The sequence below is a fragment of the Scophthalmus maximus genome, chromosome 16 (genome assembly GCF_022379125.1).
Source record: "Scophthalmus maximus strain ysfricsl-2021 chromosome 16, ASM2237912v1, whole genome shotgun sequence".
Lineage (NCBI taxonomy): Eukaryota > Metazoa > Chordata > Actinopteri > Pleuronectiformes > Scophthalmidae > Scophthalmus > Scophthalmus maximus.
In genome coordinates this window covers 195,812-214,206 of record NC_061530.1, presented here as the reverse complement: position 1 = coordinate 214,206, position 18,395 = coordinate 195,812, and the positions used below count along the sequence as shown (strand labels likewise).

The following is an 18,395-nucleotide window of genomic DNA, read 5'->3' as shown; positions in this document are numbered from 1 at the left end:
CAGTTAGATCTGTGTGAACGCAGCTATGACATTATAGCTACAATCAGAGCTGACTGGGACTAGATTTAGGGCACCTAGGGCAACAATCACTAAAGAAAATGATGGCTACAACAAAATGTTTTTGCTTTGTGACTTCTTTAGAGAGAATGAGTCAGGGTAAGCTCGGAGGAATGGGTGGATGGCCCTGGCTGAGGGGGTTTGGACAGTTAATGTGTGTTTATGATTGTGTGTATATGAGTGAACTCATGTATTTACAGCATCCAAGCCTGTATAAACAGGCTGTTGTTGAGGAAAACAACTGCTCAAGAGAAGAGGGAACCTTCTGTGACAGCAATAGACTGAAACAATGATAATGTAGACAATAACACCTCAAACCACTGAAAAGCTACTGTTAATGCCAAATGCTGTTCCAAAATCAACTGCTTCTATACATTTACTGCTGATGCCATCCCATACCAAGGTACAATGAATGAGTCTGTTTAAACTTTTTCAATGAACTAGTACCAAATGTATAATAATGTTATCCTCTCCACAACCAAGAATGGTGACTGCTTGGTGCAGTCAAGCGATTTCCAGTCAGCATTTTAAGAATAGCCAAGTAATCCATCTGCCGTTGCCTTATTGGTGGGCTAATCACTGCTTTGGTTTCTAAAACAGTCACAGTGATAGAAACGCTTGCAACACCAGTTCTGGGACACCATGTCTACAACTTGATCAACACAAATGCACAGAAAGAGAGAGAAAGAGCATTAGAGTCCCAGTGTGGATTTGCAATTCAAACCAAATTCAAAGCAGCAAACGAGCTGAAATCCTTGAACTTCTTTTCAGAGCCTTTATACCTGACTACAGTTTGCTTGTTTCAGATTTCATGAAGCCTCTCATCCAGTTCACAATCAGAACACATCGTTATGGACAGCAACCTACATTAGGGAAAGCAGGAAACAATATAACAACTTCTAACTACAAACAGCTATGAGCAAACAGCCGGGTGCTGGGAAGTTTCCCTGGTGATGAACCAAATTCAAAGAGGGTGCGGCATCATCAACACCAACACTGCCTGGAAATGTAAATTTTGACTGGTCCAGCAGGTGTCTGAAAAGTCACTGAGCAAAGCATTGCCAAAAAGTGAAAACAAAGGGACTGGTGCAAATGTATTAATTGCCAATCAAGAGCACACTGCTCCCATTCAGTGGAGCTAATGGCCCCAAGATTCTCAAGCTATGTGCTCATACAGCAAGAAGACCCTTCACCTCCACGCACTCTCCCTGACTTCATCACATGCTTTGTCATTCTTTGTGTTCCTCCAAACGTGACATAAAAGCAGAAGTTCTATTGTTTATAGTCCACAGAGGACGTTTGGCTGCTTCCTGGATGGGCTGGATCCGGTATGTGCTGCCTGCCTGCCTGCCTGCCTGCCTGCCAGCTCTTAGCTTGTCCCATGGTTGAGCCATGTTATAGGTGATCAACACAGCAACCAGGGCCTCTGGCACTGCATGGCCCAGGTGTTGTATATACCTGGGCCATGCAACTTGACTGGTACTTTTCTGGCTATTTGGCATGGTCAGCACATGATATGAATAAAAACATTAGCAACAATAAGTGGAACACTAAGTAGTTCTGTAGCTGCTTGATTTGGAAAATGAATACTAAAACAGCATTTAACAGGCAAATATATACACAGAAACCACAAATACGTAGCATACTTAATGTAATGGAAGTTACTTAAATCAGCAAGAAATATTATCAAAGCTTGTTCACAACGTTGATTATTAAACCTCTAAAAACGTACTAACTGTGTGTGTCATGAGTGCACTAGCAACCTCGCTACAATTGAGTCATTGTGTGTCCAGGTTGGGCCTCCCTATCAGGAGCATGTGGCTCGGTGTCTATCGTTTTCCAGTAACTGTCTTGGTATTCTCCCTTTTTCAGCAGGCTTCACACAGGTTTTCCTCTTTCTTCACATTTCCCTCCCAGGAATGTTCCCTGACCATTTGAAACTAACAGGGAAATGGATAGCTCAGGACCAATCGTACCATCCCAAATGTTTCCCATGTTTGACAGTCCACCAGGAACCATTTTTTTGTTGAAGTTTAGACATTTTAGAAGAAAAAGAAAGAGTTTTCAAACAACTAATCTGCCATATTAGGCTTAGGGTCTGACACACTATACAATGATCATTATTCACAGATTATTTTGGTCCATTTCTTCAAGTCATTGAGCGTTTCTGCTGCAGACTAAATAGCAAGAGTGGCTGATGACAAGGATTGCTAATCACATAATTATAATAACTAATGTTGCATGACCATTATACTACAATGAGTGTGTTTAGTGCTGTAAAAGATTTGATCTGATCCCCAAAACACTATTGGAAAAGGTCCCAGATATTGCTGAAAATGCGAGTGTGGGGATCAATGCGCCGATACGATAACACATCTCTAAAGTAGTTCGACCCACGTAAAACTGCATTTTCCACTATTAGACATCAGTTCTTTTGCACACAGCAAACTGACTGCTTGTCAGTTTGCTGTGTGCAAAAAAATAAAGATTTATGATCAGCAAATTAAAACTACATATCAATATCAACCCATCTACAAATTGTGTGAAACCTGGTGGTCACATTCATTCATTGGCATATATGTATAACTGGTCCATAAGGTTGGAATAAAATTAACCCCATCAGGTGACATCAACAGTTGGCCTTGGGCTGCAGAGACATGAACTGACAAACATTTGTCTGGATCCACCAAATGCTTGTGTGAATTCATTATAAAAAAGGTCAAAGTAAGGGGAACATTTTGTACTTGTATGTCACGGAGTCATATATTCACAGCTGCACATCTTAAAAAATCCTAGGACAGATCAGATCGCATATTATGCTACATCACCAAGTTCAGTAAGTGGTCCAAAATGGTGGCAGCAAAGTCACATGTATGTTCCACTATAGGTGTTGCTATTAAGCGTCCCCCTCTGCTGCTGTGGCTTTTTCAAAGTCGAAGGACAAAGTGTGGCTCTCTTGCTAACCTTGCTTCTGTATGAGGTTTCACTCGGGTAGATTTAGAACACCAATCACGAGGGCCTTTGTGCACACACGAAGGTACCGAAGCACCAGACAGGGAAGCTCCAGCACATCTGGTATCTCTCCCTGACAACAGAGTGAATGCACCCCTGATGAGCAAACCACTGGCCGTTGGAGATCAGCATTTGTTCAATGAAGAAGCCAAGAGAACAAGGAAGCAGAAACCTCCTTAGTGATGCTCGACTGATGGTGAAATGAAAACTGTGCCTCACTTGATTTAGACAAATGAACGGACAGCAAAATACTATGTGAACATCTACACAGTATCATCACAAACTACAGAACAATATCTGTGTTATTACAAGACAAAAGACAAGGATGCCGTTACTTAGCATTAAAAACCAAACACCATTAATATGTCATAGAGACAGCATAATTACAGAGCCGTCTGCACACCCCTCCCACATGACTCCAGAGAGGATCAACGGCAGGAATGACCAAAACACTAGAACAAAGCCCACATTATGATCCCCAGAGGCTGTCTGATACATGCTCTTCTACATGCTCAACGTACTGAATCTGGTTCATGATGGCAGCTCCAACAACAACCTGGGACCTGATATAAAAAAAGATAATAGCATAGATAGCACAGGTTATACTTTTGCCAGATTCCGATATTCCTCATTTAAAGGGGCAGTAAGCAATTTTGGAGAAGGCTTGTCTCTCTTTGTTGTTGTTGTTGTTGGTGATTTTACTGCTCTGACCGGGCCACAAACCCGCAGCCTCGGGTAAGGGAGACTGACACGCTAACCACTAGTACAAAACCCCTGAGTCGTAGCGTTGTTCGCTAGCACATCTCTTCGGGTGTTGGGTAGTGATGTTTACAAACTGCACATGCACTGTTGTGAGGTGCGGTCTGCAACATTTTTTTGTTTTCAATTCACAGAGCCAGGACTGCGCAAAAAAAAAAATGCGGATCCTGAGGAAATATTTGCAGATTTTTAGAAAAGGTTTATTGGATTAAAATTTCTTACTGCCTCTTTAAAGGAGACATATTTAGCTTTTTCAGTTAGTTATTGTGTGTATGTGAAAGGTCTGCCAGTTTAAAAGCCCAAAGTCCATGGTAAAGGGAGCTACTCTCCCCGACAGAAAACACTTGAAAGTCCTCGTAAGTAGTCCCACCGATGCTTCAGTAACATTGTGATATCATGGTGAAATTGAAAGTACATCTAAAACCAAAGCCCCTTCACAGCTGCAGCTTGTAGGAGGACGACTGAGGAGAGGGTAAATAAGTACCACCACTCTGTGACCAGGTCTTCAACCCTTTACAACAGTAGAGTCCAACAGTCTGTCTATATTTATTGAGTTCAGGGTTTCAGCTACGTCCAGTGACGGGCGACGGCCCGCAGGTTTGCCTGTCCTCTGTGCTGAAAATAATCATACTTTTTTCTTCTGACAGGCTTTATGTTAGTCACATCTCTCGACACACAACATCATGTACTTCACATTAGTAATTTGTTCAAAATAGTGCTGTTCAGTGTTCAACAATGTACAGTACGAGAAATAAAACATTTTGCCATTCCATTCTATTCACATGCTGTTAAATTTGTTCTACTAAAAAGGAAAGAGAAAGAACCAATAACAGTGCTGTAAAGTACCGGATCACTAAGAGTAGTAGTACTGTTCCAATCTTAACAATACCCTTCCCTAATCGTAAGGTATGCCTTGTCCAATTTCCCTTGTTGAGACATGATAGAGCAGCCAACATGTTTCAGTGTTTCATATATATATATATAGCCAAAGAAGAGCTACCATTTACAAAATGTAGGTCCCAAATCATCCTCATGAAAAAGCACCTTTATTCCTGTTTACAGGATACAATTAATATAATGTGTGAGAAATTACGATCCCAGTGGTCGGTAGTTGTTCTGTATGGTCGAAACTCATCAAAAAAAGTGTAGTTTAAACTCTGATCAGTGTACGTCTAAAAAGCCGTGGGGTATTGCTTGTGCCTGCTAAATGTGCTGAAATGACTGTACTGGGACCAGACAATATATGACAATACATAAACAGGTGGTTCACTCTTACAGTACTTCTGTTGTTTTTTTCCATATTCTTTCAGCTGACCACCTTCACAGTATTCCCATTTGTGTTTAAAGGCCCAGGAGAACAAAGGCTGATTTATTACAATATTTGAGACTCATATTTAACAAGGGGAGGCTGAAATGAAGTTTGCTTAGCTTGATAATTCTACTGAAGCAAGTTTCACTAGTCCTGCATGCTTCAGTGTCAGTCTGCTTATATGCTGTGTAAATAGAGCTTCCAGAGGGCAGGGCAAGCTCCTGGAGATTCCAAGCATGCCTGCATTTCCTCGGATGTCACGTGCTGCATCGCAAACATGGCTACGCTGAGTTAATTACTCCGAGCACTGTTCCTGCTACAGAGGCCTATATTATGTTTTGTGAAGTTTGACAACCATGGAAGAAATGCCAGAATACGGCAGACAAAGAACACAGAGTTGCATTGTGAGTTGCTCGATCCCTTCACTTAAAATAACTGACCTTTTATTATAGACAATGGCCAAACTATCAACAATTACTGAATCAGTCATCAGATCCAGCTGTTCTGTGACCATGTCAAACAATTGAAAAGTTGAGACATCAACACAAGATATGGCAAAGGACGGGACCAAAACAGGCAGCTGTGGTTCTGGAGGTGGAGAGGTCTTGTGCAAGACCAATTGTTTCTGACGGCTCTTCCGGCAGTGTATGAAAAAGCACGGTATAGAGCAGCAGCGCTGTATGTGTGTCAATGGGTGAATGTGACCATATTCACAAAACAGTAAAATGATGGGCAGAAAATCAGGCTATTCTAGCTGCACTGGAGATGAAAATATGTGGACTCTCACATGAACACAGTGGACACTGTTAAATTGCTGTCCAATTCTCTTTACTACAGACCCTGCTTTGTTTGTTATTCATCGCTGGCATGAGCATGAAACATACATGTGTGCATACCGCTTTGTTGTCTCTAATGAACCCTGCTGTGCTTTCTATTCTGTGCACACATAAATATTCACCCATCAGCACTTATCTAATAAACACCTGAAACTGTATTTGACAACCAACTGGTATCACCCATAGGTTTGTGAACTACCTTTTTGAAGGTACGGGTTTGACATGTGGACCAGTGCCATTTTGTAAGGGCCCGAGCACTGGAGGTGCGGTGCCCCCGGTGTCTCCTCAGGACGAACCACTTTCGTAATACATGGCATAATTTAAAAAAAATTAAATTACCCATATAAACATGATAATGTCCCTACTGACAGGAACTTTTGTAAATTGTTCCTAGAGGATAAAGGTTACAGAGCATTAGACCGATGGGATTTCAGCAGATAAAAGGAAAGGGGGGGGGATAGATAAACCCTGTAAATAAGGGAGTCCCAGTGGATTTATTTGTGGACCGTTAGTCAGCAAAAGAATGGAAAACAGTCAAACACTAATCAGTATTGGCATTATAGTTGAAGATATAACAATCTGCTAACAACACTCAAAGAAATCTTGCCTCTATAATACTAGCCAATGGTAGGCAAAATCCATATTGTGATCAATATGGAGCAGAAAAAGACAACATAGCAATTAAGATAAGTTGTAAATGATAATTCAGTCAATAAGCAGTATAACTCAGTGGGGTAGAGCGCTGACTTTGGTACGGAGTGCTGACTTTTTTGAAGAACTGATGTCTAATAGTGGAAAGTGCAGTTTTATGTGGGTCGAACTACTTTAGAGATGTGGTATCATATCGGCGCATTGATCCCCACACTCGCATTTTCAGCAATATCTGGGACCTTTTCCAATAGTGGTTTGGGGATTAGAACATCTCTAGTGTAAATTGATGATGCAACTGCTTGATGATGTGGCAAAGAAATGGGTTCTGACACCTGAGAATTAGCAATATTTGAGTTTCAATACCAATTCTGCTTGATTATGACAGAGATTTTCACAGAGCTAATGCTGCAAATTGTACAAAGATGGATCTCTCTAACGTGGTGCATTATTAAAAAAATGTATGTTTACATTAAAATTGACCCCAGGAATGCACTTTTTACACGCACAACAGAAGTCAACAATGCAACTCTACAGTACGGTCATAGGTGTTAACTCAAGTATTGTTTCACCGGGTTACCACATCAACCACTATGAAGAACAAAAAATAGCAAAGTAAAATAGATACAGAAATAAATAATTATAAACACAAATTAATGAATAAATATGATTTGCGATCAATCAGGCCATTCCGCTGTTTCTACATTTATTTATTTCTACATTTATTTTTTTTTTAAATGTATTTATTTATCTATGTATTTCCACATGTTTTTATATTTTTGTGTATTTCTACGCGTCTACAGTACATGTATAAATGGTAACTCAGTCTACAGCCAGATTGCCTAAAGTGGTGTGATTATCCACTGTTCTACTTCTGTCTTGACCTGATCAGTACGACGGACAGCGTGTGTGCTGCAGCTACATGTTCTTCTCTTTCAGCTTATGACTTAACATAGTACTCCGGTGAAAAAATTAAGCCATTTGCATCACTCGGCCAAGCAAGAGCGCAACAGATGGAAGTTTGTGAGCTGCTTGTGAGGCTAAGTTTAGCGCAAAACAGCCAATGTGCAACAGCCCCATCGATTCCACAGCATGGACCATATGTGCTGGCTTGTCCGTTACGATGACCGGTCTTAATTTGTACATTTTAAAACCAAACTGCTGCTGTGACAAGATCTGCTTTACAATGGATGATATTTAGCATGTTTGTAAGAGTCAAAGTCTCTGTGCACAGAGTTGGGGTTGTTCTGGCTGTGATCAAGCTGCATGGCAGCTCAGGGGAAGAGAAAAAATATATATTGTTAAAAAAATCACAGGACACTTTTCCTCATGTCTTTTCCTTATGACTCATTTGCTCTTAAACTGAAAAAACACAAAGAAACGTCAATGCCGACCAATAACCTAGGAACTAAAAAAACTTTTTTATTATTTCATAGCACCTGGGGCTTATGTATTTATATTGAATTGCGGTAACTGCAGTGGTATCAGTTGAAAAAAACTAGTGCTGTCAATCGATACAAGAAAATGAAATAATTAATCGAACAATTTGTTGTGATTAATCGCGATAAATCGTTCTTTTCTTCTGAAGATGATGGAATAAATGTAGAATCAACACAAAGGAAGTATTTAAATTCAAATACTATTGTTTAATAACATCTTTTTAACTTTGAGCACAGATTCTCTCCTGTGAACTACAGATTTCCAATAAAACGGTGTCCAGTGACGTGTCCAGATATCTATCAGCTAAATATCTGAACACGTCAGGGGACCATCTCCTGTGTGAGCTGTGATGTGACAGGCAGTGAGTGTGTCAAACTGGAAACCACAACAACACTTCAACCATATTCTGTGCCTTTTCCGTGTTTCTGAAAAAAAAAATCATCACACAGACTATATGCGAGGCTTGTTTCTTGCATATAAATACGGAACCACATATTAACACTTCAAGTTAATTCTCTAAACCACAGAGTTTTCTTCTATATATTGAACAGTTTTTTTTACGTCCATGGTGAAAGTGACAATTCCTGTTTCACACATGTATCACATATTTCCTGTCACTTCTCACGTGTTTTCGTGACAGACGTACTTTGGAGACATTTCTCCTGGTGAAGGATCGTGTAGTGTGTGACCCCCGTCACAGATGAGTCAAGTGGTGTAAACAGCACAACGTCTGAAAGCATTACAAGCATTACAAGACAGCATGTCGTGTAGTATGAACGGTACAAAGATCTGACCACTTTCAAAATCGAGGAGCGTGTCCGAGGCATTAAACTCCTTCCTTGTCCGTATCCATCTTTAGCCAGGATGGCTAATGGCTAACGGTTATGCAGCACACGTCGTAACACAGGTCAGCCGCCACAGGGAGCAAACAAAATGCGTCAATGGCGTAAATTTTTTTTACGTGTTAAATATTTCACAATTAACGCAAACATTACCGTGTTAATTTTGACAGCACTAAAATACCACAACGGCCCTTCTCTGGATTCCTGAGGATGAGAGGCTGTGAGACACCACCATGGTAGTAAACACTGCTGCAGCTGTAAATTTAACACTGTACTCATGTGTCATGACTCTTGAGCTGTTTGGCTTCACATTCCTTTATGGGTTGGTGCCACATCTTGTAAGATTAGGGAGAAACAGCTTTACATCACTTATAGGGCTGAACCATTAATCGTTTTCAAATAAAACATAAAACTTGTTTTTCAAACTTCATATTTTAATGCTCCACAATCAAGGTTCAGAGTGGCGATTGTCTCACGAAACAGGGCATTCCACGGTTCACTTGATTATTCCCACTTCCTGCTCACAGAGACGCTCCCAACAAAAAGGAATCAACAAGAGAAACACAGGTATCAACCAACCAGACAAGCCTAAACCTCGATGCTGACTGAGTGCCCGAGTTGCCTCAGAAAAAAGAAACCAGGGCTTTGTGTGAACTGAAGCAAGAATCGCCCAAACACAAGTTCTGGATTTGCCACTTGTTTCCAAACACAACATTAAAGCAGAGCAGCTCTGCTGTGGTAGCTTGTCAATAGAAAAGGTAGTTGCTGTCTGGTCAAATGATTTCATCTAATTTCCAAAACTACGACTTAGTTTGATGAAGATATCAGTGTTGAAGGTGAGGGGCAGTGATCCCATCGAAAGCCAGCAAGTAGGATTCAGTATACAGTAGTTATGTTTTTTTCTGAAACCAGTGCCAAATGGATCATATGCAATTGATTCTGGTGCCTAAACGGTCCCAGAACCAATACATTTTTCTTTTTAACAAAGCACAAATCGACAGTCGACGATAAGATGTTTTTTTTTGTCATGGCAAATTGGAACTTTTATTGAACACATCAAACTGTTGACAGTTTTAAATATACTTAAATATACAAATAAGTGCAAAATTCTTAACCAATCCACATAATAAATAAAACCTAACTTCAATAATTTGACACTGAATAACTAAATTGTTTCAGTGCTTAATACTGCAAAATAGTCCAGCTCCACTTTCCGCTGCACCTCCTGCTGCTTTCCACCGATGCCACAGAACGCTCTGGAGGTTCTCCTGCTGTCGAGAACACGCCTGACTCGGACAATCTCCTGCTGTATTGGTCACGTAAGAATGACAAACATTGTCCAGAGTTCATGTCTGATCTGGATATGCTGGGTTCTTGTATGATTAAAGGGTTCAGAACCCACATTCTACCGCAAAGAAATGTCAGTGCTGAATTAAACCACTGAAGAATTCATACGTTCATCTGCGTCTACGGGCTCAACATTCCCTGTTGAATATGTGCCAATGCCACAGAGTTTACTCAAGCAGAATAAACATCTGGCATAAGATGGATGGGAACAGGATGAGAAATAACCAATCATGTTTAAGTTAGTTGCAACTGGCTATTAAGTGAGTACATGTTGTACACTGTACTTTGCGGTCTCAGGACAGACTTTAGCTTTGAGCTAGAAGACTCTTAAATCCAAATTCTGAAGTGGTATAAAATAATGCACAGCTAAAACGATTAGTCAGTTAATAGACTAGTCAGTCAACCAATTACATTTTTAAATAAGAAGCCTTTTTAAAAATTAATACCCGGCAATCCTTTTCACTATTTTCTGACATTTATTGACCCACGGATGTGACTTGAAGTAGAAAGGGATTTAAACGTGCCATTCTCTGCACTTGGATACAGGCAGACCTGTACCCTTTAGCTCTGACAATTATAAATACTGGTTGCTGGGTGGATGAAAAAGACAAAATGGTGTCCACCTGTTCATCCTCGTGTGTGTGGACTTAATGTGTGTAACCAACAGATGTCCGTACTATCACTGTGCAGCAGCAGGGCACAGACAGCTGCCGCCACCACCACCATCAATTATTCACTGGAGCTCTGCCTCCTTGTTTACCTTTGAGGCTGGTGCCCGAGGCCGTAGTGCACGAAGAGTGGTGAGACCGTTGTCAGGGCCAAATGTCTGCCACTGCAGTGAGCCACTGTGACAGCTCAACCTTGAACAGGGAAAAGATACTGTACTGACCAACAACATTATAATAATGGGATTTGTATTTCTCTGCCTCATAGGCTTGCTGCCAATTGGTATGTCCATTATTAAAAGATCTATCAACACTGCTCTCTCCCCTTCTCCACTTTGATATTTTCCCCAAATCGTTCAGCCCTACCTCTGGGGCATTTGCAGAATAACAAAATACAACAGAGACAGCAACAAGTGGTGAGCACTTTCAACCAAGGATGAAAATCGACCAAAATCCCTGCTAATTTCTTTAAGTGAAAGTGAGGGAAGGAGGGAGATTGTGTAGAGCAGTGATGGAGCAAAGCAGAAGATCCCTCTAGACCAGGGCTCTTCAATGAGTTTGTCATGGGGGCCAGGTCATGAAAAGTATATCCCTTATGAGGGACCTAAGAAATACAGCGTGAAGTACGAGTCATCACATTAACATGATGTGATGACTCGAATATCTCTTACGGCGAGTTCACACCTTGCGATTTTAGGTCCGTTTTTCCGCTCGCTGACAAATCCTGGAGCAGCAGAAAATCTGAGGAAAATCAGCATGAAATCGGGGTTCGCAAATTGGCACTCGATCGCTGTGTGAACTACCAACGCCCCGATCATAGTGACTCACGAGGCCTCTCCAACATTTTTCAGATATCTAGCAGGATAAATATCTGAACAAGTCGTGGAACCAGCGGGGCATCTCCTGTAGTGCGAGCTCTGATGTGACAGGAAGTAAGTGTGTCAACCTGGAAACACGGGGGAGGAAATGTAGCACAACAACACACATATTCTCGAACCCTAGACTTTTCTTTTTCCGTGCTTCTGAAAAAATCATCACGCAGACTATATGATTGTTAAAGATGTCTTTCGGCTGACCACATATCAACACATCAAGTTATTTATCTCCGTCCACAAAACACAGACAGCGTCCGCTCAAACTAATTCCTGTTTCTGACCTTTTAACATAAGAGTATCCTGCAATTTATTGAACATTTACAACCATCATTTTCCCATGTCACTTCTCACGTGTTTTGGTGACAAACGTACCTTGGAGACATTTTGTCCGGATGAAGGATCGTGTACTGTGACCCCACCGTCGCAGATAAGTCACGTACTGTGAACAGCACAGCGACTGAAAGCCTCATGATTACAAGACAGTACGCCGTGTAGTGTGAACAGTACAGAGATCTGACCACTTTGAATATCGAGTCGTGTGCCCGAGGCATTGCCCTAATAGGCTAACGTGCTAGCAAGAACAGGACCACAGTTAGAAGAGCGCGAGGGCAGGTGTGGTCATCACTTCTCAGACTTCTTTTTCTCACCTCATACTGCATGTCAACCCAGACTCCAGTGTTAATGGATGCATTGCTGGGTGGATGCCTAACACCAGAGGCCCCCCACCGCCACTAATCCATCTCCGGAATAAAATACACCCCCCACCACAACAACATGCTCATTCTATCTCTCTCACACCCACACCCCACTTAACCCCTAGTCTCTCAAGATTGGGGGGGGGGGGATGCAGGATGTGAGCACCAGCTGGTCATCAGCTCAGACAAAGAAACCTGCTGAATGTGTTCTTGAATCAAAAAGAAACTCATGTTTCCCACATGGTTGTTTCTCTGTGGCCTCTCACTTTTCAGGCACTATGACACAAGGTGAGACCCAATTACAAAAGTTTTTTTTATTTTTTTTTTTAAACCTCCACTTCTGTTTTTCTCACAGTTGAACAGTAGTCCTCTGGAGTCACGGTACTGTAAGCGTATGGTCAGTTACAACTGCCAAATTATGAAATCTTCAAGTCTGGCCTAAAACTTAATTCTGATTCATTTACACTTGATGAAAACAGCACTGGTGGCCTCAAAAAAGCTTTGCCAAAGCAGGACAGACGAGCAGAAGAGTGAAAAGAGCTGAGCTTGAGGAACAATGAGGTTTTACTGCAGAGAGGCCAGTGGCAGGTGTAATTCATCTTTGGTCCTGGCCTAGTTCAGCCTATCACTGGGAGAGAGACAAACCAGGCTTCACTGGAAACTGATGAAGGGAAGACACAGCTCAACAGAACACCTGGAGAATACAGTGTGAAGTGTACAAGTCCAAGATTATTACAGAAAACTATATTTCTTCCTTTCATCTTCTACAAGATAGAGATTTATGAAACAAAGAACCATAAAATGACTATTCAATCTTTGGTAAACAATGGTGGACAATTTCACATTCAGCCAGAGCTGAGTGAAGGGCCTAATTTGGGTTTTACTTGACCCGAAGCTAAACATACACCAGGGACTCAAGAGTGAAGTAGTCAGATTTTTATCAGTGCGTTTCTGTGCATGAAAACAAACCCAAATGGCAGAAAAGCAGATCCCACAGGAGGCGTTCACTGAAACGCACAGGCCTGTATGCAGGGGGTCAACTCTGTGGTGCTGAGGGGTGTTTTCATGGCCGGATGAAGCCCTAATCTACTCTTTAGCCACAGATCTGTTAGCACTCACAGAGAGGGCACTGTTGACAGCTAAGGATTACAAAAACTGCATAGTCATCCTTTCTATTTTTCATGCACATGTACTTCCACTGCATTCAGACTTTATCTAAACATATGATATTCCCATTCAGACTAAACCTGACCACCACTTACAAGGCTGTTCAATCAAGAATATAACCGAAAGCTATAACTCATGAAATAAGTTTTGTATTCATTCTTAACTATGACATGTCCTTGTAGGCCAGTTATCTGCTGCAACAGTTCTCCCATTTCTATATCTGTTGAGGCAGGAAACAGTAGTGTAACATAACAACTGTACCTAAAGGATCCTATTAGGTATTAACACTGGGAGCAACAAAAAACCTGTTCAACAAAGTGGTGGGTGTGGATGTGTTCCCTCTTCAACTATGGAAAAGTCAAAACAAGTACCAGTCGATTTGAGCTGCTGACTTAGGCACCTGCAGTCCACCTGGTTACTACAAAAAGGGTCCACCTTGTACTTTTAAGAAAGAATAACTGACCAACAGTGACTCCTAAAAATGATCATTTGAACCCTGATACGCTTAATGTAAGCTTTGTCTGGGGCAGTGCAATGCTTACAGGAAAGCAGCGAGGCCATGACACTGGATATGAGGGAGCTGATTGGACTGGTGAATGGACTTCTTTGTAACCTGTAATGGGATTTGAAAAATGTCTAAAAACTTAATTCCCTCTTCCTCAACATGATCTCGGAAGCAGGTCTAGTTTTCCAGTAGAGAAAGAAGAAGTAGAGAAAAAATTCACTTTAGTGCAAACTCCCCAGCTAAAAACACAGAACAACAACCAGTTCATGAATAACAATTGTCAGAAAAACCTGAGCAAACATAAAAGCTTCACAAAAAAACAAAGGCCTACCAATTTATATGAATTTAAAAAAAGGAGATCAGTCTTTTCTCCATTACTGATTTGGTGTTTTGATCATCATCATGGCTCCGTTGTGGATAAACTATTTGAAAACACAAGATAATGTCCTCATTGGAAAACACAAGACCAGTAAAGGGCTATCTTCTGAGAGGAGTCTTTGGCCAATGAGAAAATAGATCCACAGTGTAGCATTAAGAGCTGAGAGCTGAGCCTACTTAACAGCTTCTATCAACTCATTACAAATGGATAGGCCATACTCCATGCTACAGTTCCATGTAATACAAATAACTGCCTGGATACCACCATGCAAAGACAATAATTATTATTACTTTTTTTTTTACAAACCTAAAAAGTTCTTGATGGATTAATTGGAGACAGGGAGCATAATCTGAGATTGGTGGGGGTGAGTCACAGCAAATTTAAGAAACTGTCAGGATATCTAAATCTCCATCTGTTCACCAGCTTAAAACCCAAAGCACTAAATACAGCTACAAGTCTTACTTTTTGTTTACTATTCATTTTAAAAGAGTTACAGAGAGGTTCCAATTTGCTTTGTTTAAAATAATTTGATGGCTGTATCAATTATTTCATCATTGTGTATCTCAAAGGCTTCACATGAGTGAAACCAACTAACCCTAACTAACTAGCTACGGTGACAGCTTGTGAAGCCTCTGAGACGATTACTCCCCGTCTATTGGCATACGGTGTACTTGTTGCAGCCAATAATCATCATAAACATTCCCCAGACTGTTTCTCATTCACTAGTGCATGGGATTAATTGATGAGTAAAAATGACCTGCAATGTTAGGGTGAACACAGGAATTCATAGTGACAAGAAAGGAGCATGCAACTGCAAAAGGCGTTCAGACCCTTACTTACTTCTGAGCTCATTATGATCATGCCATCATCATACAGTCAATGCTTTTGTTCCCAACTGTGTATGGGCCCAACCTCTCAACACTGCTCCCTGACTGAAGCTAGCCAAGGAGCCTGCATGCTTTATGTCCTGCCTGCTACGTATTCAGCGCAACCACACCAGACATTCTGTCACCATGCATTTACGTCTTCTGACTGAATCCAGCACCACTCAGAGAATCTGTGTCGGTTAGCGGTCTGCACCAAAGCACTAGTTTGTATCCATCATTCATTATTATAGCAACCATGCACCAGGTACACTGTCTGGCAGGTCCTGTTAGCCAAGTTTGTGTTCCCAGTTACAGGAGGGTTTATCTCAAATAAGGACTCTTTATCAAATGCATCTACATTAAAAAAAACTAACAAATCAAGCAAATGAATTGTTCAAAAAACTAAACTATTCTGGTTGACAGTGTCAGGACTTTGTTAGCTGAGGGTTATGGTCTATGCTGTAGTATGAGCCTTATTTGGCATAACACTAAAAATGAATAGTGATAAGTGGTTACGGGAACATTTAACATCTAGTGTCTATTAATGCCAAACTGTAACCCTGTGTCACCACTCCAGCCTCTGTTGACCGTAACTTGTTAACAATCTTCATCAGTGAATGTGCCACTTGTCTCTTTCACCACTAACCTAAAGGCATGAAATTTGAGAGACGGACAATGTCTACTACAGGCTATTCATGATGAAAACTCCCTACTCCATAACATCACAGCTTTGTCCTGATAGTGAACAATGCTTTTAACAACATAAAAATAGGAGGCAGTTGAACAAGCACATGTTTTGTTCCATAGTATTGAAGGGCTGTACCAAAAACAGACTATCAACAACTGTTCCCCTTGAAATAAACTCTTTGACCAAGCAAAGAGAACTTTTGTCATATTTTAAATTGTGAGAGTGCGTGTGGGGACAGTATAGAAACTAATTCCATGAATGCCTTCCTACACTACACCGAGCCAACTGGCCACTGATGCCACTACTACAAGCAACATGGTGTGAGCCAGGGCTCATCCACCTGACCAGCACAGAGCCCATGACTGATCAATACAGCCCCAAAGAATATGACAAGCATTCACTGTGACTCAAGTTAACATACATACATACATATGTATGTATGTATGTATGTATGTATGTATGTATGTATATATATATATATATATATATATATATATATATATATATATATATATGCCCTACACAGACAAACTACATGGACACTACAAAGTGTTGCTAGAATTGTATTTGCTGCTGTGACACAACTGCAGGCCACAATGACCGAACCCATTTCCACAAGGAAGCAAGGAAGGAGGTCCCTGTGCTGCTAGGGAAATACCTGAGCAGGTAACATCATGCTTGTGTTGTACAGCTTCACATCAGCTTCACATCACATGACAATTCAACCTTCTGCACGTGATGCAGGTTGATGGTGGCCGGGGAAACCACCCACATGGGCACTGACTGATTCATAGTCTGAGTCCTGCATACCTTGGGGAGCTCTTTGAGTTGGTTAGCATCGAGGAGCAGCTCCTCCAGGCTGCGGCTGTAGCGGAACACCTCGTCGGGGACTGTCTGCAAGTTGCAATGCCGCTTGTCCACCGACTCGACGTGGCGGTTGCAGCGCCACAGCGGGATACACTTCAGCATGTCGGGTCGCCGGGGGGGGGGGGGGGGGGGGGGGGTCGCCCGTGCTACTGAAATCTCCGCATCGGAGGTTGAAGCAGCGTGGAAGGTCGCTGGGACAGAATAGTTCGTGGGAGTGGGCTGAGCCAATGTCAAAACACACACCGAGTTCCCACGACGACCCTGAAGACGAGGCCGAAATCCACTTAAGAGACACTTATAATCCCTTCGACATGTTAGCTATATTCCCAGAGTCCGTTCGGCTGTGATCAAATGTTGTCAGGTCCGTGTCCGGGGTGACAATGATCAGAATCAAAAACAACACCTCCTCGTTCGGCGACAGCGTTTCCTCACTTCTTGCACTCACTTGTTCACACAGACGGCGCGACGTTAGCATGTTTAGCCACCGCCACCATCCCGGTATTAGACCGACGCTAGCTGAAAAACATGCAGCCAACTCCTCTATGCAGAAACATCGCTTTAGGAATCCCAGTCACGAGTGGACCAGTAACACACGCACTCGACGGAGGTCACAGAGAACAGCGACCGTATCCCACAGAGAGGGAGCGGAGGTGAACCCGCGTAAAGGCTGTGCTCGTCCCCGCCGGCTGTGTTGTTAGCAAGCTAGTTACCGTTAGCTAACATCGGCTAGTAACCGACTGAACGCCTTTGTGCCTAGCAACCGCTGGTTAACACTTGTGTCACGGAAGCTGCGTAGAAGACCGTGTTAACCGGTGTGTAGTACGATCCCAGCAGACGGAGAGGAAACGGTCCATCGACTGCCCTTCAGTCGGGAAGAAGCCAGCTGCGAGAACAGGGGCTTCAGCAACTGCCGCGTCCCCCCCACCGTGTTGAGCCGAGGCAGGCCGGTTAGTCGTGTTGGGGGCTGGGCTCGCTGTGAGCTGGAGCTGGAGCTGGAGCACCGCCGCTCTGCGCCCCCGGAGCTCAGGCCACAAGTGACTTTACAGCGCCACCTAACGACGGACACTAGTTATCACTGTTGTTATCACGCGAACCTGTCGTAAAAGCCAAGGCTTCCTTTTGTTTTGTTTTTTCAAAACCCTCACGAGTGAATGTGCATGACTTCATGTTTTCATAGGAGTAAGAGCAGTAGTGGGGGGAACATCTCCGTCCATCCACTTCTCAATCACAGCGTGCTGTAGGTCAACTTGTTTCAACTTCAGGAAGTGGAATAATGACCCGCCTTCTCTGTCTCTGATTGGCTAGTATTCGTGAGAGAGGTAGCGACATCTCCGTTCACTCCGATGGACCAGTTTTTTTCCAGCAATGGCGGATCATGGAGCCTCTCAATAGTTCCCGGAAGTGAGCAGGAGCGCATTAGAGTAGCAGCAGAATGGAT

General features: G+C 42.2%; 1 protein-coding gene across 16 annotated transcripts in view; it reads right to left on the bottom strand.

Annotated features, from left to right (window-relative positions):
* The window catches only part of scrib (scribble planar cell polarity protein), a 61,745-nt gene extending 43,555 nt beyond the window's left edge, over positions 1 to 18,190 (bottom strand). For 3 of the 16 annotated variants that reach the window (XM_035611796.2, XM_035611806.2, XM_035611807.2), the window contains exon 1: positions 16,901 to 18,187. In XM_035611796.2, coding sequence (XP_035467689.1) covers positions 16,901 to 17,059 — 159 coding nt within the window. In that variant the 5' untranslated portion in view covers positions 17,060 to 18,187. Of the gene's footprint in view, positions 1 to 16,900 lie in introns of all 16 variants that reach the window. The other 13 variants (XM_035611805.2, XM_035611798.2, XM_035611799.2 and 10 more) reach the window with 8 other exon arrangements.
* Between the last annotated feature and the right edge of the window lie 205 nt (positions 18,191 to 18,395).